This window comes from Pan troglodytes, chromosome 11 (assembly GCF_028858775.2).
Source record: "Pan troglodytes isolate AG18354 chromosome 11, NHGRI_mPanTro3-v2.0_pri, whole genome shotgun sequence".
Lineage (NCBI taxonomy): Eukaryota > Metazoa > Chordata > Mammalia > Primates > Hominidae > Pan > Pan troglodytes.
The window spans coordinates 10,346,501-10,367,540 of NC_072409.2; the positions used below are offsets into that span (position 1 = coordinate 10,346,501).

The 21,040-nt window shown below is 51.3% G+C and overlaps 1 protein-coding gene across 6 annotated transcripts in view; it reads right to left on the bottom strand.

Moving 5' to 3' along the window:
• SLC25A25 (solute carrier family 25 member 25) overlaps positions 1-21,040 on the bottom strand; it is a 42,501-nt gene that overhangs the window by 2,024 nt on the left and 19,437 nt on the right. The window contains exons 1-10 of one of the 6 annotated variants that reach the window (XM_003951534.6): positions 15,103-15,739; positions 5,978-6,104; positions 5,804-5,891; positions 5,085-5,120; positions 4,719-4,830; positions 3,368-3,526; positions 1,332-1,484; positions 955-1,062; positions 692-859; positions 34-184 (exon numbers count right to left, since the gene is read on the bottom strand). In XM_003951534.6, coding sequence (XP_003951583.1) covers positions 34-184; positions 692-859; positions 955-1,062; positions 1,332-1,484; positions 3,368-3,526; positions 4,719-4,830; positions 5,085-5,120; positions 5,804-5,891; positions 5,978-6,104; positions 15,103-15,321 — 1,321 coding nt within the window. In that variant the 5' untranslated portion in view covers positions 15,322-15,739. Of the gene's footprint in view, positions 1-33; positions 185-691; positions 860-954; positions 1,063-1,331; positions 1,485-3,367; positions 3,527-4,718; positions 4,831-5,084; positions 5,121-5,803; positions 5,892-5,977; positions 6,105-8,476; positions 8,863-15,102; positions 15,774-21,040 lie in introns of those variants that run through there. The other 5 variants (XM_009457348.5, XM_009457347.3, XM_001153254.8 and 2 more) reach the window with 5 other exon arrangements.

Here is a 21,040-nt window from a genome sequence, read left to right on the forward strand (position 1 = left end):
ACCTCCCAGGGGACTGTCCAGGGCCAGCCTTACCTTGCGCCTGCATCCGGGTCCTGACTAGGGCCAGGGGGTAGCTGGCCAGCTGGCCACAGGTACTGGACATGGTGCCACAGGCCAGGAGCACAAACACGCCGGGGTCCGCGCTGTTCACTGCATAGCGCTGCAGCCAGGCATTCTTGAGCGTCTAGAAGGGGAAGGGAGCATGGGATAAGCCCTAGGAAGGGCTAGTGAGGCAGCAAGAGACGGGGCTGTTACTGGGTCCTCAGGCCACTGGAACCCGACTGCCGCGCCTGGGGCCTGGCTGGGCTCCTAGCCTGGCTGCCCTGTTTCTGCTGTCACTGGGAATTCCGGGACAAGGTAGAGGGAACACCTCCTTCCCCACACAGAAGGGCTGACTTCTGGGGTCTGTCTAGAGTGTGCTGGGGCCTGTGAGCTCCTGGGGGCCACCCTGCTCTGGGGATCTGCCTGCTGAGCCCCTGGGAATGCAGAGCCTGGGTGCAGGGCTCACAGGAGCTGCTGGGGTCTGCCAGGGGCAGGCAGGGTGAAGGAAAGCTGCAATAAACAGAAGAGCAGGAAGGAGACGCAGTCTTTGATGCAGTTTCCTGCACTAACCATGCGTCCGTCAAGGAGGGAGACAGCAGGTGGAGGTGTGCTGGGAGGGGTTTCTAAATCTGTCAAGCTTGGGCCTCACCTCGTAGACTGCAAGGTCGATGCCGGCATAGGGGATGATGCCCAGCATGTTGGGGACATAGCCTTTGTAGAAGGCGGCCACCCCCTCTCTGGCCAGGATCCTCCTGGCACAGTCCAGCATTCCTGAGTACTGGCCTGTCTTCCGCAGCGCCATCCGGGTCTTCAGGACCTGCACAACAGGAGCAGCGGGACGCGTGAGCACAGCCTGTGCCTCTCCTCAGTCCTGTGCCCACTGCCCGTCCCAGGACCCAGGCGGCCCCTCACCTCCATTGGGTAGATGCTGCTCTGGGCGATGGCCCCTGCCAAGGACCCTGCCACAAGCCTCTCGTGAATCCTCAGAGTCTCCTGGTCACTACCAACAAGGCGCTTGATCTAGAACCAGGAACAAACAAACCACCCGATATACCCAGAGGTTGGGGCACCTGCTGCTGCCCCTCCCTTCCAGGAGTCCCTGGCACATTTTATGCTACCCAGAAATGTAAGGAACTGGTGGTGAGCCAGGGCCTCCTGCCTCGCCCTGCTGTCCCTGGGGTACCACGGCTGGCTCCAAGTGTCAGGGAGCTCAGCCCAGGGAAAGCCAGCAAGTCCAGGCAGTGAGTAGCCACTGGCCGGTGACCCTCCCTGAGGAGCTGGGTCCTCACCTGCTCATAGGCCATGAATTTGATGGCTGATTCGGGGGCAATTTTGAGGACGTTGATGCCATTGCCCCGCCAGAGTGACCTGGCCCCTCCTTCTCGAATCATCTGAGTGAAGCCACCAACGATGCCCATGTTGTTGCTGCGGGAGGCATGGACCTGGGAGGGAGGACCGAGCAGTCAGACAGACCCGGGGGGCCACAGGCTGCCTCACCCGGCCAAGAGCCTCTGCTGGCCAACCGGCTGCGGCCAAAGGGAAGGCTCTTTCTTCCGTGCATTTTGAAGACAAGCTTGGAATCATGAGCCCAAAGTAACCCAACACGGCTAAGTGAGGCTCAGCTCCATCGTACTGGGTATCTGCTGGTTGCCAGCCTTGTCCTGAACATCTCCATAAAGATGACTTAAAAAAAAAATCAAGGCTGGGCGCGGTGGCTCATGCCTGTAATCCCAGCACTTTGGGAGGCTGAGGCAGGTGGATCACTTGAGGTCAGGAGTTCGAGACCAGCCCAGCCAACATGGTGAAACCCCGTCTCTACTAAAAATACAAAAGTTAGCCGGGCGTGGTGGCAGGCACCAGTAATCCCAGCTACTTGGGAGGCTAAGGCAGGAGAATCGCTTGAATCCGGGAGGTGGAGGTTGCAGTGAGCCGAGATCGCGCCCCTGTACTCCAGCCTGGGCGACAGAGCGAGACTCTATTTTAGAAAAAAAAAAAAAAAAAAAAAAAAAAGGCCGGGAGTGTTGGCTCACATCTGTAATCCCAGCACTTTGGGAGGCCGAGGTGGGCAGATCACATGAGGTGAGGAGTTCGAAACCAGCCTGGCCAACATGGTGAAACCTCGTCTCTACTAAAAATACAAAAATTAGCCTGGGGTGGTAGCGCATGCCTGTAATAATCCCAGCTACTAGGGAGGCTGAGGCTGTAGAATTGCTTGAACCCAGTGAGGGAGGTTGCAGTGAGCTGAGATCATACCACTGTACTCTAGCCTGGGTGACAGAGCGAGACTGTCTCAAAAAATATATAATAATAATAATAATAATAATAATAATAATTTTTAAAAATCAAAGTTTTTCATTATTAAAAAAACTTAAGACATATTAAAAAATAGAATGAATGCCCACTCAGCTTAGACAATGATCAAACCACAGCCAACCTCTCTCTCCTGCTGCCCCACCCATGCTGGTTTAAAGGCACACCCCAGGCATTTGATTTCACCCAAGGCCTGCTTTCAATCTCTACAACATTCCTGATAATTCTGCTAAAAAAACAAAAGGATGAGGCAGTTGTTCAAGCCCCTATTTTCACAGAGGAGGGGAAGTCCTGGGAGGGAAAGGGGTTTGCTCAAGGCCACAAGAGGGAGGGAGGCAGCTGTGGTGGTGCCCTGGGCAGAGTCCAAGCCCGAGGCATTCTGCCCTGAACCACCTGCTTCCTTTGTCTCTGTGCGACACAGGGAGGCCCAGCAAGGCAGACTGGGGAGAGAAAGGAGGCAGCTCTTCCAAGCCAGGCTCCTGGCACAAGAAGTACTAGGTACGGGCAAGGGGACAAGTGGTGGCCAGTCACCATTCAGACATCAAAGTCCACCAGTGTTGTCGTGTGGGTCAGTTTCACAATTCTGCCTTGACATCAGCCCAGCTTATCTCTGCTGTGTGGACATGGATTTGCGTACCTGGCCAAGGTAATGGCGTGGCTTCCCATTGGCATCTGGGTCAGGTGAGGCTCTGCTGGCCCCAGTGTGGGGTAACGTACACAAAACGTACTTACAGAAATTGGTTCCTGCCTCACCCCAGTCTCGCTAGCTTCACCTGTCCACATTATGCCCCTGTAATGTGATGCCTCAGATAAAATTAGATCCGCTCTGCACAAAATGTCACCTACAGTGACATTTTGGTACCCCCTGTCTGAGCAATAATTCCAGTCTAATTTATTGGGTTAGAAAAGTTTGGGCCCAAAGCAGGTACCAGCCAGAGAAAGGGAAAACTATCCAAGCAGCATCCCCCAGGTGGAAACTGGCCCCCCAGGGGTCTGGGGCCTTTTCCCTACATACCTGCATGAGCACCTTGAGCCTGTCCAGGGGGGCCGTGCAGGTTCTGGATACGGCCCCTGCCCCACCTCCTGCCACCAGGTGTCTCCACCACATCCCCGTCTGCCTCTCCTCCACTGTGAACTCATCCGGGACCGTCAGATTCTCACCCACATCAAAGATCTGTGAGGAAAGATGGCACAAGCCTGACTCAGGACCCTTGGGGCAAGGCTGCTGGCACCTGTCGCCGTCTACCCTCTAGCACGGCTCCAGGCCAGGGACCACAGGACAGGGAGAAGGCCAAGGACTCTGGGTGGGAAGCGGGCTGGAGTCTTTCCCTTCACTCTGAAGGTAGCAGAGCTCTCACCCCTGCTGGGGTCCTGGAGAGGCACAGGTATAGAACCTCAGCTGAACACAGCCGGGAGGTGCCGGTTAGAAAACCATTCACCGGCCCTTTCCAATGCTGCCAGGGAGCTCCTGCAAGAACAGCTCACAGGCCTGTGTGAGATTGCCAGGCTGGCTGCACTGAAGGGATCAGGCCGGGGTGAGAGCCGTCTGAGATCTCACGTGTAACCAGATCACACTGGCAGAACATTATGCAACGCCTCAGCAAACACGAGGGCTCGCTGCCTGCGTAACCTTTCTCCGGGTGGCATCCGGGCTGATCAGAGCCACCTCTGCTCTGATCCCAGGGCTAAAGGCCAGAGCTCTGGGCCAGCTACTCCCACCCCTGGAGCTGTCCATTTAATTTCACCTAACAAGCCCTGGCCTGGCACTGCGAGAGGCAGATGAGGAGCACCTCTGGCCTCCCCTCCTGGAGCGGATGGTCCAGAGGGACAGGACTGCACACCAGGACTCAGAGAGGGACACGCCAAGCGTGAAGGGCTCGGGGCAGAGACCAGCACAGACTCACATTTCTGAACATGAAACCACAGTGGACGGGGGCGAAAGGGCAGCAAATGTGTGACCGTGGGGACACCTCACAGCTCTGCCTAGGTGTTCTCTGTAGAGTAGCTTCTGCCCCAGCCCCGTCCCACCGGGGGGAAGGCTCATACCAGCTTTGGGAGAACAGACAGCATCATGGGAAGGGGTATTTGAAGTGGCCCATGAGGAGCAGGGAGCATGTGGGGACGGAGGGTGTTCCTGGAAGAGGAAGCCTGTGTGTGTGAACGATGGGGCTGTTCAGGTTGGCTGGAGTGCCAGAACATGGGGAACATGCGGACAGCTCTACTGGGCTGGCAGAAGAGGGGACAGTCTCCTGTGGAAGAGGAGGTGGCTGGAAAGCCCCAGCTGCACTCTGGGATGGGGACGACTGGGTGACTCTGGGCTAAGGGTCCCTGGGAGCAGATGAGGGCCCTGGGCACGTGGGGCTCACCGTGGAATGCTTCCAGTAGAGGATGATCTCGGGGATGTTTTCCACGGGGTGGAGGAGGTGGTAGTCTCTCCACTCGTTCCAGTCGATGGTCATCGTGCCGTTTTTATCCATGCTGCAAGACAGAGGCGAGGCTGCCCACGTGCCCACATGCCCATCCGCCAGCTGCATCCCCCCACCTCCCAGTGAGCCAAGGGCAGGCATTCGGATGCCCAGAAACCACACGAGGTGCCTCTGCCCCCAGGAGAAAGAGCAGGGGGCTCCACACCCCACTTAGCACAACAATGGCAATATAATGGCCCACAAGAATCCCGCTCTGATCAGGCATGGAAGTCAAGGGAGGCAGTCATGAGCGACATGGATACTTACTAGGTGACAGGGCCCCAGAAATGGCCCGTTCGTATTCTGACAGACAGACAAAGGATGCGGAGGAGAGAGCAGAAACAACACGCATAAGTGCTCGGAGCCATGTTAGTGAAGCAAGCACACACCCAGAGACAGGGGCACAGCACGGCACGAGACGAGCCCGCCACAGCAGCTGAGCCCAGGGCTGCTGTCCCCGAGGACCAGCCAGTGTTCAGACCGCAGGGTTTCCGGAAGGTCCAGCCAGGACAGACAGCAACTCCCAGGGCTGTTCCATGAGATTTCCTGGCAGCCGCCCCGCATCAGGGAGCTATCTTTTGGGGCAGCGCCTCTGACTAAAGCGTTAAGTGCAAGTTACCAGCATGGGGAAGAAATTCACCTGGGATCGAGGCTGCAGTGTGAGCCCCCCGCCCCGCCCCGCCCCCACCACACGCACAGGTGCTCCTTGCTGGTCTTTTACCTATTTGAACCACCCCCAAATTAGTTTTCCCTTCATGGGCCACTGGCCGATGGGCAAAATTCCAGGTGATCTGTGATTCTTCCAATGAAAGCAGGCCTGCAACCCTGGGGAGGGGCTGGCCTCCCACAGGGGTTACTTATTCATCCTTTCAAACCACGAGAAGGCCAAGTTCAGGGTCAGCCCAGGGAATGGCATCGCAGGGTTAGTCTCAGAGCCTTCCCTTCATCACACTTAAACCAAACACAGAGGCTGGCTGAGCACTCACCTCTTGAGAATTTTTTCTGCCTGCTGTTCAGATATCTTGACTCCCAAGTCCCGCAGGGACTGCATGATCTCCTGCGCATCAATGCGTCCTGCAAGAACAGAGGCCGTGAGCAGGAGCCAGGCGCACGGGGAGGCCCGAGGCTGGACTGGCCACAGCTCTGAAGGCAACACTTACCATCATTCTTTTTGTCCAAACTCTTAAACACCAGCCTCAGCTTCTTCTCATGATCTTGGAGATAATGGACAAATTCTTCAAAGTCTAGCTGCCCATCAAGGTCCTTATCTCCAGCTTGTACAATTTTCTAGAAAAGAAAGGTAACATTTTGTCTTTTGGCTCCTGGACCAGCCTTTCCTTGTCCCTTGTGGGGCCCCATCCCCAGGCAATGACTTCACTAATTGCGAGCAGAGCTGGCCCCAAGGACCCAAGATGCTTCTGCTCCACTCTCAGAGCCACCATGGCAATCGACTCACATGCCAGAGCCACCACCTAGAACCCCAGGTGCTGGCCAGAACCCAGGCAAGGGCCAATCTTGTCTCCCTCCCAAGCAGAGAGGAAACAAGGAGCCTGGGAAGAGCCCTCCGGACAGAGGCCGACAGAGACAGGTGGGCACTTTCTCAGTCTGAAGACCTGCGTGCCGTACAGCCAGGGTGAGCAGGGTGGCTTCGCTGCAGCGCCGTCCCTGGGTCCCTGGACCCAGGCTTCAACCACACATGCTCCCTGCTGAGACTTGGGGATGGCCATGGAGTCCAGTTTCTGACAGGAACTCTGCAGCTCGCTCTTTCTCTCCTAAAACTGGCATTGGTCCGAGAATAATTTGGTGGGCAGGTGAAAATCGGGGGCAGAGCCAGACTCTGCCACAGCACCCGAGGCCGGGGAAGTGTAAGGAGCCAAGGGCATGTGTATGATGGTACTGCCAGTCCCTGCTCTCAGGGAAGCCAGGTGATAGAGCTGCCCTGGCTCTCTCGCTCACTCACTGAAAAGCACTTTAGTGTCCCAAGAAGGCTTTGAGAGACTGTTCCTTGGCAATGAGGTTCCAAAAGTAACCCCCCCACCGCCCCCGCCTCCCAGGAGGTGGGCTTTGTTCAGCAGCTGTTAATGGTTGGCAACTGGGACAGCTCCACGAGAGCACACATTTCCCCAGCACCTAGAACGGGCCGCAGGGCGTGCTAAATGCTTTACGTCTAGCAACCCACTTACCCCTCGCAAACAGCTCTAGGAGGTAGGAAATGTCATTTCCCCCATTTTACAGAGAAGGAAACAGGAGTTCCGAGAGCCTAAACATTTACACAAGGTCAGACAGCTAGGGAAGTGGTGGGCGGGATGCAAGTTGGGCCGTGTGGTCCTCCCAAGCCGCCTCCCTGCACATCCTGCCGCCACCCTCAAGGCTAACCTCCAGAACATGGGGGATGAAAGTGAGTCACCCCAACTCAGCAACGCCCTGAATCCGGAACCCAAAACTGGAACCGAGAATCTCCCAAGGAAGATGGTATAGTCTTCCTGTGTCCTCCGGATTTCTCACTGGGAGAAATCAACTGACAGCCAGCTGGGGTTTGGAAATGGATGGCCCACTGGCTAGCTCGCGTCCTCAAAAGATCACCACTGCGCCTCTCTCTTAGACACACTACTGACAGCGCCTTGTGATTCCTCAGCTGTCAAAGGTGTCAGGGGCAGGGAGGCCTGAACAGATACCCCATGACCTGGCGCGATCAAAAGGCTAATGTGAGGGGCGTGGCTGGAATGTAGGACAGATGCTGGTACATATTTTATCTGCTGAGGTTACATTTAACTTCCTGTGGACATCTATGCTCTCAGACAAGAGTGACATAAATCACCTATAGGGTGACTGCTCCAAATCTCTAACAGGAATGGAAATAGAGTGGACAAGCCATTTAGGCAGGAGGCGAACATCAGGCATGGAGCCCTCTGGGACCCAGCCGCCTGCTGCCAGGGTGAGCCACATGCCTCCCTGGGGTGGGTGCTGTCGCAGACACCCAGAGCAGAGGGTGTGCTCACCGCAGCTGGCTTCAACACATTCTCAAAGTGCTTGCTTCTGCCTCACAGGGCCTGGGCCTCCTTCTGTCTCCTTCCTTGGATCTTCAAATCCCCCTCGGTGCACAGTGGGCACTGGGGGTAGCAGGGAAACTGATTAACCGAGAAGCTGAGGTGGCAAGGGGCCTCCAGACTCTGCAGCTCGGCTTCCTCACTTTCAGGGCAGACACAGGCCCTGTTCCACAGCCAAGTCTGAGAGTCGAGAAGGCGGGAGGCTCCCTCACCCCCACACCAGGGACGGGCAGCTCCACCACGCAGCACCCTCAACTCCTGGGCCTCCCTGCCTTCTCCTCCCATGCACTACTGGCCTGCCCCCCAGGTCCCTTTCTGGCTCTGTACTTCTCAGGAACACCCCCCTCATTCCAGCAAAAGGAATTTCCTTTCTGAAAGTCCATTTCTCACAACAGCCTTCGCTGGAATTCCAGCCTTCCTGGGAAGTCACATGAAAACCGGTCACTCCTGTGACGTACACGTGCTGGCCATAGCCGCATGGCAATGGGAAAAAACTGCTACATTTCAGACATTCTTTCCTCTCAGTGGGGGATGGTTCATGCATGCTCAGCCATTCACTCAACAAATACCGGTTGAACGCGCCTCTCCCTTCCGCGCGGTCACCCCACAGACCTGCTTCCACTGGCGGTAGGTGGAGAATTCCTGGGAGGGGATGAAGACACTGAGCTTGAAAATGGACTTCAGCTCGGCAGGGAGCCCCTTCGACTCAAAGTACTGGAACTCGGTCTGGGCTTCCCCGATGACCGGCACGTACAGGCACAGACAGAGCATGTTGGCGGCCTGCTGGGTGCTCCGCTGCCCTCACCACCGGGAGCAAGTTCCCTAAATGCTGCCGGTCCCGGGAAACTTGCATAAGACAAGCCTGGCCTCAGCTGTCATTGGCTGCTTAAGCCCTGCCCTTTTACTTAATTGAAAAAAGAAAAAAGCCCTCCCACGGCAAGTCCTGCCAACAGCCAATGAACACAGAGCCCGGGGGAGAAGGTGGCATCAGGTTGCTCAAGTGAGAGGCACAAAGATCAGGGCTGACGTCACCGCTCCCTCCCTGCACTTAACTCTTGGAGAAGAGGCCGGGTGGCGCGTTCTGCCTGCCTGGGTACCAGGTACAAAGCCCAAACAAACCTTCACCCTCTAGCTGCCAACCCCTCCAGATGAACAAACAGCCTATGGCTGCTTTCACACAAGGTCCCCAAACGTGTCACACAACAGTTTTTCTCCTTTTAGTAAATCATTCCCAACCGAAAAATCAGTAGTTGGAGAGAGACAGAGCTGATTGCCACTGCAAACGGGCCCAGTTCAGCTGTGAGGATAGGAGGCTGAGAGCCAGGTGCCTAGCCACCCTGGAAAGTGGACCTCCCCCATGGGCCCATGTATCCCACAGGGGAGCTGCCCTGGCCACACACGGCCCCAGGCACAGTTCTAGCTGGCTCCTGCTCCAGGGAACCTGCAGCCCTCCACAGCCCACATTGCATTGAAACCTCTTCCAGGCCATTCTGCAATGTGAGCACCAGCCTTCACCTAGGGGCCCCAGAGTGCCCAGGAGCTGACATGATGGGGTTGGTAAGAGGACACCATGCCGAAGGACTCCCCAGAAGCATCAATCTGGGGTCAGTCGAGGCCTCACATGAGACCCACAGTCTTCAACGCCCACGTCCGCTCAGAACACGTAGGAGCCCAGTCTTAGTCACAGCTAGAACTTTGCTGTTCAATACAGAAGGTTTTTAAATGTAAAGTCATAGCCAGGCGTGGTGGCGCACACCTGTAATCCCAGCTACTGGGGAGGCTGAGGCACGAGAATTGCCTGAACCCAGGAGGCGGAGGTTGTACTGAGCCGGGATTGTGCCACTGCACTCCAGCCTGGGTGACAGAGTGAAACTGTGTCTCATGCAAAAAAGTAAATTCATTAAAATGACATGAAATTACAAACTCAGTTCCCCAGGATAGCCACGCATAGTCACTGGGCATTTCTGCCACAGCGGAAACTTCACTGGGCAACACAGCTCGAGAACGACCCTTTCAGGGCAGGACGACCCTCTCTGCAGGCCGGCCTGAATTCTCCATTCATTCCTTCCCCACAGATTCGTGCTGCGGAGGAAGAGACCACGTCACCAAGATGAGAACAGGCTCAGTCTCACCCTTGTTCCTTCTACAGCGCGCCACTTCCTAATATAGACTATATCTTCCCACTACCGGGATGGATAAAAATGGATAGTTATTACTTGGGGATCACAGAAGTAAAAGGACTTTTTAATGCACTAAAACGCTTGTTGTTAACTCGTAAAGAGGGTGTTACAAGATGTTGATACTTACACACAACATTATGAAACAGAGATTATGACAAGTGATATGACATTTGGGCCTTCTAACAGAGATCTGATAACGAGTCTGTGAGAACAGGTCTTGGGCTACCCTAGTGACGGATCCTATGAGGTCGCACTGGATTATCCAGGCAGATTCCTGCTCAGCCTCCGCTAAATCCATGACACTCAGCTATTTCTTAAGCTGCCCAATCCAGAATGTTCTGCCTTGGGCTATTTTAACACGCCTCTTATCTCTACCACCAGGGTCCTTGAAGGTAGAAGGCTCTTACTTCAAACCCTTGGACCTCCTTGTCTGGAAATAACCTCCTGCCTTGATCAAATAAGGTGCTTCATGAACAGCTTCCAAATGAGTGAATTAGCTCAGGGGGCTCTAAGACCCCAAGAAACAAACTTATAACCATGCTTGATGAAGGCCTATTTTTCTGAGCATCTGCAAATAGAGTTGTCAGGGCATTATACTCAAATGGACAAGATAATGTATCATTATTATTATTATTTTTGAGACAGACTGTCACTCTTGTCACCCAGGCTGGAGTGCAGTGGCACGATCTCGGCTTACTGCAACCTCTGCCTCCCAGGTTCAAGCGACTCTTGTGCCTCAGCCTCCCGAGTAGTTGAGATTATAGGTGCCCACCACCACGCCTGGCTGATTTTTGTATTTTTAGTAGAGACTAGGTTTTACCATGTTGGCCAGGCTGGTCTCCAACTCCTGGCCTCAAGTGATCTGCCTGCCTCGGCCTCCCAAAGTGCTAGGATTACAGGTATGAGCCACTGCGCCTAGCCTCTATTATTTTATTTTAAAGGAGGTTCACATTTATAAATAAAAGCTGAACCCTAAAATGCTGGTCTTTAGGAATGCTCACTCTACTTTATAAAATGAGATGTTGCCCTATTTAAAAAAATGCTGGTCTTCCTTTGTTAAATTATTGTTTGCTTCTGAAACTAAATTATACAGATCTGTTGAATATCTCATTTTAGTGATGACTGCAGTCATTCTAATATAAAAAAGCAAATATTTTGACTGAATAAGTTCAATTGGAGATTTCACTTTCTATTAAAGTATATTTTAAAAATAATTATGGCACATATTACTGTACCATTGAGTTTTATAATGTATTTAACAAAAGAAATCTGAGATTTGAAAATGATACTAAATAAAAGTGAAACCTGTATTCTTCTTTTTTTTTCTTTGTCTTTCCTAAGATGGAGTCTTGCTCTGTCACCCAGGCTGGAGTGCAGTGGCGTGATCTTGGCTCACTACAACCTCCACCTCCTGGGTTCAAGCGATTCTCCTGCCTCAGCCTCCCGAGTAGCTGGGACTACAGGTGCCCACGAGCACACCCAGCTAATTTTTAAAAGGGTTCTAACTTATTTGCTGCTGTGACTGAGTCTCATGGAATGTCTTCATTGGATAAACTTCAATTGGCGTTTGGTTTTTTAAATCATCCATCCTACTGAGTTTCACAGGTAACTCAGGACTCCATGTTCAAATAAAAATGGAGAGTTCTACCCAAATAAGCCCATCTCTAGGTGCTAGTGTCCAGGACAACTGCTCTATTCCTGGAACTGCAGACTGTGGGGGCCCAGAGGGGCTCTGGGATCATCCCTTAATCTCCGAGTTGAGCAAACAGGCCTGGTAGAGGTGACCTGATTTGCCCAATTCCCAAAGCCTGTCAAGGGCAGGGCAGGGCCTTGCACCCAGGGTTCTTGTTACAACATCCACTTCAAACAGCACCCAAAACAGATTTTAGTATTCAGTTCCCAAAGGATGCCGGTAAGCCAGACAGTAGGTGATACCTCATACTGGAAGGCGGCAGGTGTGTGGGAAAGGTGTAACTTGAGCAAGTTGAGCCCTAGCTAAATACAACCAAAAATGGTGTTTGTGTCACAGCTTCTGAATGCCTCTGTGAGAACTAGATTATGGAGGAACTAAAGCAGGCCTCGGGTTTCAGCCCTGATGCTTCACACCGGCCTTCTTGACACTCCAAGATCTGGGCACAACGCGCATTGTGTGCGATGCCTCGCTGCTCTTTATTATTCTGACTTCGTGGCACAGACCCTCATCTGTTTCAGCTCCTCCGATGTCCATTCCTATGACTAGTATTCGGAAACAGTGACAGCAACACTAGGTCCCTTAGGATTCAGTGGCATCAGATTGCAATTAATCTATAAAGTAGCAGTTCCTCTCCTGAGCATCTTCTCACAGCAAATCTGCCAATGCCACCAAAAGCTTTCCTTGTTCTACCACTATGTTACATGCCAGAAGAAAGCAGGTGCTTCAGGTAAAGGCCGGAATACCATGAATAAGAACAGGGCAGGTACAGTGCCTCTGGGAGTGTAGCATTAGGTCAGAAAGTTCCTCTCCCCTCCTCTGCAATGACTCAGACTGAGCCAGAAATATTAATATGAGGACGCTTTGCCAGCATCCAGCCGCTCAAGCCCCACCCACCCTTAAGGCTCTCAAACCTCATTGGCGGCTGTGGCCACAGTGTCATTTGATGATCAGGTTGCCATGACAGCCTAGTGTAGCCAGTTTCCAATGAAACCTGCCTACACTTGGCAGTTACACACACAATGAGCAAAATTCTCTGTGCTTCCGAGAAGACAGCCCCTCAGGATTTGAAAGCTTGAATGCCGCTGAGGGCACCTCCCACTCCAGAGTAATGGCTTTCTTCTCCAACTGAAGATTAACTGTAAGACAAAGATAAAGGGAAAAACTGGAACAGTTCCTAGAATAAAAGCTTGCAGGAACCTGACTCACTAGCAGACATATTTAAACAGGGGAAGTGAGAGCAAAACAAAGTAGTGCTTCTGGGACACTGAGAAGCCTGAGAACCAAAGTGAACTTTTCTTTTTTTCTTTTAAACAGACTCTTGCTCTGTCACCCAGGCTGGAGTACAGCGGCACAATCTTGGCTCACTGCAACCTCCGCCTCCTGGATTCAAGCGATTCTCCTGTCTCAGCCTCCTGAGTAGCTGGGAGTACAGGCACGCACCACCACGCCCAGCTAATTTTTGTATTTTTAGTAGAGACGGGGTTTCACCATATTGGCCAGGCTGGTCTCAAACTCCTGACCTCGTGATCTGTCCACCTCAGACTCCCAAAGTGCTGGGATTACAGGCATGAGCCACTGCGCCTGGCCTAAAGTGAACTTTTCAAAAATGTTTCCAAAACATTCTGGAGGTCCTTTTTGTGATTTGGTGAGGCCAGCCCCAATCAGCCAGTGATCACAAACCCCAAACACCTTCAGAGCACTGTTCTGGAAAAGGATGTGGGCTGCATCCATGTTCCTGTTACTCCAGTTCTTGGTCTATCTGCTTTGAGAGTCTATGCTTCTCAGATTTGCTTTCTCTCTGGCTTCAAGTCCAACCAGCTGCCCCATATCCCACCTGGGGCTCCCCCAGTTTGCAGCCAGCTGAACTGTCTCTCTTTTGGGGATCAGCCAGTAAAAGGTGTGGGTCTCTTGATTCTGCAGGCCAGGAACTAAGCTGTTCAGAACAGACAGTCCTATCCTAGGCAGTCCCTGGGGGGAGAGCTGGCAAGGGGGTACTGTATGATGCTGAAAAATAGAGCAGTTAACTGCTAAAGACAAAAATAGGTGATTTTAAAAGGAGCCGGCCATTCGAGGTAGTAATAAGGCAAGCAGGTCTATAGATAAAAGTTCCTCACAAAGCTAGTGCCACAGCCATTCCAATCTTGTCTAAAACAATCAAAAGGTACAAAGTGACACCCTCTCTTTGCATATTAAGCACAGACATCTCAGGCGTAACAGTCTCTGAGAGACCCACTGCTTTGCTCAGAAGGAACCCATCAAAGACGAAGACTTCTCCCCAGTGCCCACATGACTGCAAATGTTATTACATCAAAAGTCCCTAGTAGCAAAGGCAAAATGAGCTTTTATTTCTTAAATGTAGCAATTCATCTTAACATCTCTGTGGTATCTACAATGTGCCAAACGGGCAGAATCTCCTTTTCTTCTCTGATTTTTCTCCTAAGTAAAAAGATTGAAAATAACCAAAGCTCAGGAGGTGAACGAGGTCACTCCTACGGCAGGGAGGAGAAATCTGAGCCAAGTGGCAATTTCCTTTCTAATACTGAGCACTCCATTAGTCTCCTTAAAAACTGCTTTCCTAAGGGGAAAACGAGGCAGCACAGGACAAGGATTTGGGGGTGAAATCTCAGCTCCACCTCTCTTTAGTTGTTTAACCCTGGGCAAATAATGTAACCATTCTGCACCTCAGTTTCTTCATCTACGAAATGGGGATACTACTACTTACCTTGGCTCTTGTGAGGATGGTAACTCACGCTCTGGGCTCAGGAGGGATGAAAGACCCCACAGTTGGCAGACCCGCAGCGGCCGCAGTCATTTCCAGAGGGGCACCAGCCTCTGCGCCTCATGACTCCAGCCTCTCCTCGGACCCAGTCTCACGCCTTCACTCTTCCTCCCAGACCCAAAGGAGAGATGGGTCGGACCCAGGCAAGGGGACTGTGACCTTCAGGATGCCAAGACCACCCCCACAGCTCCAAGCAACTGGGTTCCACGGTCGAGGCACACTCTCTCGCCCCTTTAGCTTCACCCTTCCTGAGCTGTTCGGATAAGCTAAGGCACACTTTCACAGGCTGCCCCTCACTTTCAAATGGCTTTCTTCAGCCAAACTAACAAATCCTAAGGCAAGTCTATTGCAACCTTCCTTCCCTCAACAGCCACACTGGGGTGCTCGCAGTGGGTAATGCAGCTTTCACAGGTGCCACAGAAAGATTTTAGATTGAGTTTGTGGGTTTCCTCATTGCCTACCACTTCTCCCTGAACCCCGAACTAACGTTGTGAGTTCTCCCTTCCTCCCCACACTCGTTTTTTCCCCAGGAAAATGATCCCAGACCAGGCCCTAAACTAGGAGGTCCTCTTGAGGCCAACATTACCTTAGGAAACTGCTCTGCAGGTCCAACCACCAGCAAAATGGTGGGTCTTTTTTCCGTGGCCTCAGCCCTTCCGTCCTGTTTCCCCAAAAAGCTTGCCATCTGGTCTCTCCGGGCAGGGGCTGGGGTGCCTCTGACTTCATGATCGTCCCCCTCTCTGGAGCCTTGGCACCCAGCCCTGGGGAAAAAGCTAGCTAGGAAATGCCACAGCATCTGCAACATCACGGTCTCCTCCAAACGCCTCCGATGGTGACTGTTCACTTTTGAGGGATATGACCACAGTACCAAGGCTCTCTGGCTACACAGCTGCTGGGAGGACTGGCCTGGGGTTCTCAGGCTGGAAGCTCTGCATGCAGGGGTGGTTTCCTGCTTTTTCAAGTGTGCTAGCACTGCTGTCGTGCCCGGCCTGAGAAGTAGCTCACTCTAAGGGAGGCTTGCCAGGCTGCCGGCAATAAGGAGAAAGCAGCTGGAGCTTCTTCAATAAAAACTCACTTCTGCAGGTGATGGTGAGCAAACGTTTGGCTTTTTTTAAAAAAAAAAAAAAAAAAGAAAAGGAAAACGCGACAGCCAAGCAGACCACTCCCGGAGGCAGCAAGCAACTTCGAGCTCCCAGTTATTCAGCTGTCCTCGCTCATCACCCAAGCCGAGGACCCGAGCATCCAGTCTGCATTCTCACTGCAGCAGAGCCTGGCCAATCACCTCTGCCGACACTACCAAGTTCATTATTCCTACCAGCACCAGCCCTCCAATCACAGGCAGCTGATTGCCTGCATGAAGCCCGGCAATTCTGCAGGGAGGTGCGGACTCAAGCTCCAGATGAGGCTCAGCTTACAGAATCCACTCTGAGCTGGCTCCGTAGCAAAAGTAACTCCCTGCCCTCCACCCGGGTTGCTTCCAGAAGGCATTCACCATCAAGTGCAACACCATCAACAGTCCTTGGCAGCATGTCCTAAGAGCATTCTAGAAACATTTTTCCTTGTTTCAAGATCCAGTTTTCTCCAGCAGAGCACATGCCACATCACAGCAGCTACTTCTGCTGCGTCTCCCTCCAGAAGATGAGCTGCCTGGGGGCAGGGACCAAGTCACAGACCTTTCTACCCCTAGGACCAGGCACAGATTAAGTCTGTAGACTGAACTGAGTAAAAGGTCATAAATAAAAAGGAATTAATCTTTGGTCATTTGTTTCTTAGTTTACTAACAGATAAATGCACTGGCTACTGTCATTCCTCACTGAGGTGACCCTCTGATAGTGTTCACAACCTTTATTGACTGATTGATTGATTGAGATGGAGTCTCGCTCTGTCATCCAGGCTGGAGCGCAGTGGGTCGCTCTTGGCTCAACGCAACCTCCACCTCCCAGGTTCAAGCGAATTCTCCTGCCTCAGCCTCCCAAGTACCTGGGATTACAGGCACCTGCCACCATGCCTAGCTAATGTTTGTATTTTTAGTAGAGACGGGGTTTCACCATGTTGGCCAGGCTGGTCTCAAACTCCTGACCTCAAGTGATCCACCCACCTTGGCCTCCCAAAGTGCTGGGATTACAGGAGCGAGCCACCGTGCATGGCCCCACAACCATTATTTAAAAATACAAACACAAGGCTGGATGTGGTGGCTCATGCCTATAATCCCAGCACTTTGGGAGGCCAAGGCAGGCGGAGTTCAAGACCAGCCTGGCCAACATGGTGAAACCCCGTCTCTACTAAAAATAGAAAAATTAGCCGGGCATGGTGGCAGGCGCCTGTAATCCCAGCTACTTGGGAGGCTGAGGCAGGAGAATCACTTGAACCCAGGAGGCGGAGGTTGCAGTGAGCCAAGATCGCACCATTGCACTCCAGCCTGGGTGACAAGAGCGAAATTTCATCTCAAAAACAAAAAACAAAAAAAACCAACTTGTTAAATGACAAAGTATAGAAGAAAGGGGATTGTGTGCTGCCATTTATTCCTAGCTTTTATTTGTGAAGACGGCCTCTGGAAAGACAATCAAATTGAAGAGAGGGTGTGGGGCGGGGAGGACACTTGGGGCTTTGAGAGGAGAAAGGCAGATGAGAGACGTGTTTTCACCGAACATCCTCTTGTATCTTGCGAAACTGAACCATAAGCATGTATGACCCAGGCATACACACATACACATGTAAATAAAACAATCATTGAAAAAGAAGGCCGAGCGCAGTGGCTTACACCTGTAATTCCAGTACTTTGGGAGATGGAGGTGGGCCGACTGCCTGAGCCCACGAGTCTGAGACCAGCCTGGACAATGTGGAGAAACCTGCCTCTTCAAAAAGTAAAAAAAAAATAGCCAGGCATCGTGGTGCCTGCTGTAGTCCCAGCTACTCAGGAGGCTGAGAGGTGGGAGGATCACTTGAGCATGGGTGGTCAAGGCTGCAGTGAGCCATCATCGTGCCACTGCAGTCCAACCTGAGTGACAGTGAGATCCTGTCTCAAAAAAAAAAAAAAAAAAAAAAAAGACAATCTGGAGAGAAAGTAAGATGGTTGAGATGGGGTCCTAAGGCTTGTTCTGAAAGCTGAAGGAGCCTTTATCAGTTGCCCTCTCACTAGATAAACAGAACTTGTCCAGAAGCAGTTTTGCATGTTGATTAAATGCACAGTCTCTGGAGCCAGACCCCAAATTCCAATCCTGGCCATCACTTATTAGCTGTGTAATCCTGGCTAAGATACTTCAGCTCTCTGTGCTTCACTAGCCTTATGTGCAAAATGGAGTTAGTACTTCATAGAATTGGTTAAAGACTAAATTAGAGAATATATAAAAGTTCTTAGGACAGTACATGGAGCTATTAGCTATTTTATTATTATTATCTACAAAATGATTGTGATTCATGCAACTAGATCATTTTAATACTAAAGAAGAGCCAGTCCATAGCCAAAAACCCTAAGTAAATAAAAATCCTTTGGCCAGGAGTGGTGGTTCACGTCTGCAATCCCAGCACTTTTGGGAGGCCAAGGCAGGTCTTTTGAGCCCAGAGTTTGAGACCAGCATGGCCAACATAATGTGACTCTGTCTCTACAAAAAAATCAAAAATTAGCCGAGCATGGTGGTGCGCACCTTGTAGTCCCAGCTACACGGGAGGCTGAGGTGGGAGAATCACCTGAGCCTGGGAAGTGGAGGCTGCAGCCTGATTGACAGAGTGAGACCCTGTCTCAAAAATAAATAAATAAATCCTTTAATGAATGTGAGCCCTGTTTTTAGGCACAGAAAGTCTGGCCAGATGGAGGAGATAGTGATGTTTTGGCCTCCCATCTATACACATAAGAGAAATCCCTTATTTAGTAGATTACCGCTTTTTAATTTAATGCACTTCCTCCTACCACAGAACTGAGTTATGAGTTCAAGGGCTTCCGGCAAAGATAGGAGTAACAGGGACTAAGTCACCTTCCTGCCTATAACTACAAGTGCAAACAAAACATAGAAAACAATCTTTCCCAGCTACTGGACAACAGGCTAAGGACACTGATTCCTGAGAAATGTATACAATGTATACAAATGAAGCCAGGAGCGCCTCCCATTGCCCCAGCTTCCTGCCTGGAGCTTCCAGTCTAGGTGCAGAGCAGAGAAGCCAGGTGGAACCCAGCAGCCTCCTGATGTTCAAGAGATGGGGCTGGGAGGCTGGGGAGGCCAGGCCAGGGCAGCTAGAGTGTGCCAGACAGAGCGCCGGAGAGGAGAGAGCTGCACAGGGAGTGAGCTCCCCCAAGGGTCCCCAGGGAGTCACAGCGCATGGGTGGGAGGAACCTACCTGAGCATGGGGAAAGAACCATCCCAAAGGATTACAGGGCTAGGAATAGTTTCCGTTCCCGTCAGCCAGAGTGGAAAACCTCAGAATACAGGGAGGTTCAGAAAGAGTGCTCAGAGGGTTTTGCCTCTACAGTGAGGCAAAGCCAGCCCTAGGCTAAATGCTGTCCTTGTTCCGCCCAACAAAGCAAGCCCTGCAAGGGTCAAACTACTCCAAGATAAAGCTTAAGAATATTCATAGGAATACACTAATAACCAAAACCCAAGAGGGCAAAATCCAGTAAAAAATGAATAGGAACTACAAAGAAGCAGGAAAAGGTGACCCATAATGAGGACAGAAATCAATAGAGACTGAGCAGAAATGACATGTATGATAGACTTAGTACACAGGGACATTCAAAATTATCATAATTGTACTTCCTATGCACAAGAAAGTAAGGAAAGATCAAGTGTGTCAAGTAGAGACTCCGCAGATTAAAAAGCTCCACCTCAAACTCTAGGTAAAAACTACAATGTCTCAGATGAAAAATGATTTTAACAGATCAGACACTGCAGAAGAAAATATTAATAAACTTGAAGACACAGCAATAGAAACTTCCTAAAATAAAACACAGAGGAAACAAAACAAACAGAGCATTGGTGAGCGGTGGGATGACCCAAACAGGTTAACACCCATAGCTGGAGTCCATGAAGGAGGGGGCTGAAAAAATAATTTAAAGAAATAATGGCCAAATATTTCTCCAAATTTATTAAAAGCTACAGATCTACAAATCTAAGATGCTCAACAAACCCTAAGCACAAGAAACATCGAAAAAACGAACTCTGGCACATCACAACTAAATTTCGGAACACCAGTGATAAAGAGGAAATCTTAAAAGCAGACAGAGAAAACAAGACCCATTACATACAGATAAGAATGACTGGGTTCTGGCCAGGCGTGGTGGCTCATGCTTGTAGTTCCAGCTACTCAGGAGGCTGAGGCAGGAGAATCGCTTGAACCCAGAAGGCGGAGGTTGCAGTAAGCTGAGATTGCCTCACTGCACTGCACTCCAGACTGGGCGACAGAGTGAGACTCCGTCTCAAAAAATAAAATACAATAAAATAAAAGAATGACTGGGGACCGAGCGCGGTGGCTCACGCCTGTAATCCCAGCACTTTGGGAGGCTGAGGCTGGCTGCAATGGTGCGATCCCAGCTCACTGTAACCTCCGCCTTCCGGGTTCAAGCAATTCTCCTGCCTCAGACTCCCAAGTAGCTGGGATTACAGGCACCCGCCACCATACCCAGCTAATTTTTGTATTTTTAGTAGAGATGGGGTTTCACCATGTTGGCCAGGCTGGTCTTGAACTCCTGACCTCAGATGATCCACCCACCTCGGCCTCCCAAAGTGTTGGGATTACAGGCATGAGCCACTGCTCCCAGCCTATTTAAGTATCTTTAAAAGATAAGTGACTATTTAAAGCAAAAATAAAACAATACACTGTGGGTTTATAACGTGTGTAACAGTAAAATGCATGAGGACCACAGCTCAAAGGCTGGGAGGATAGAAATCAAAGTATACTGTTTAAGATTCTAAAACTAGGCCAGGTATGGTGGCTCTCACCTGTAATCCCAGCACTTTGGGAGGCTGAGGCGGGAGGATTGCTTGAAGTCAGGAGTTTCAGACCAGCCTGGGAAACAAAGTAAGACCCTGTCTCTAGAAAATATACAAAAATTAGCCAAGTGGCCAGGCACAGTGGCTCACGCCTGTAATCCCAGCACTTTGGGAGGCTGAGGCGGGTGGATCACATGAGGTCGGGAGTTCGAGACCAGCCTCACCAACATGGAGAAAACCTGTCTCTACTAAAAATACAAAATTAGCCGGGTGTGGTGGCACATGCCTATAATCCCAGCTACTTTGGAGGCTGAGGCAGAAGAATTGCTTGAACCTGGGAGGTGGAGGTTGCGGTGCGCTGAGATCGCGCCATTGCACTCCAGCCTGGGCAACAAGGGCAAAACTCTTCTCAAAAAAAAAAAAAAAAAAATTAGCCGAGTATAGTGGCTCACACCTGTAGTCCTAGGTACTCGGGAGGGTAAGGCAGGAGGATTGCTTGAGCCCACAAGTTCAAGGTTGCAGTGAGATATGATCACACCACACATTCTAGCCTGGGCAACAGAGTGAGATCTTGTCTAAAAAAAAACAACAACAAAAACAAAC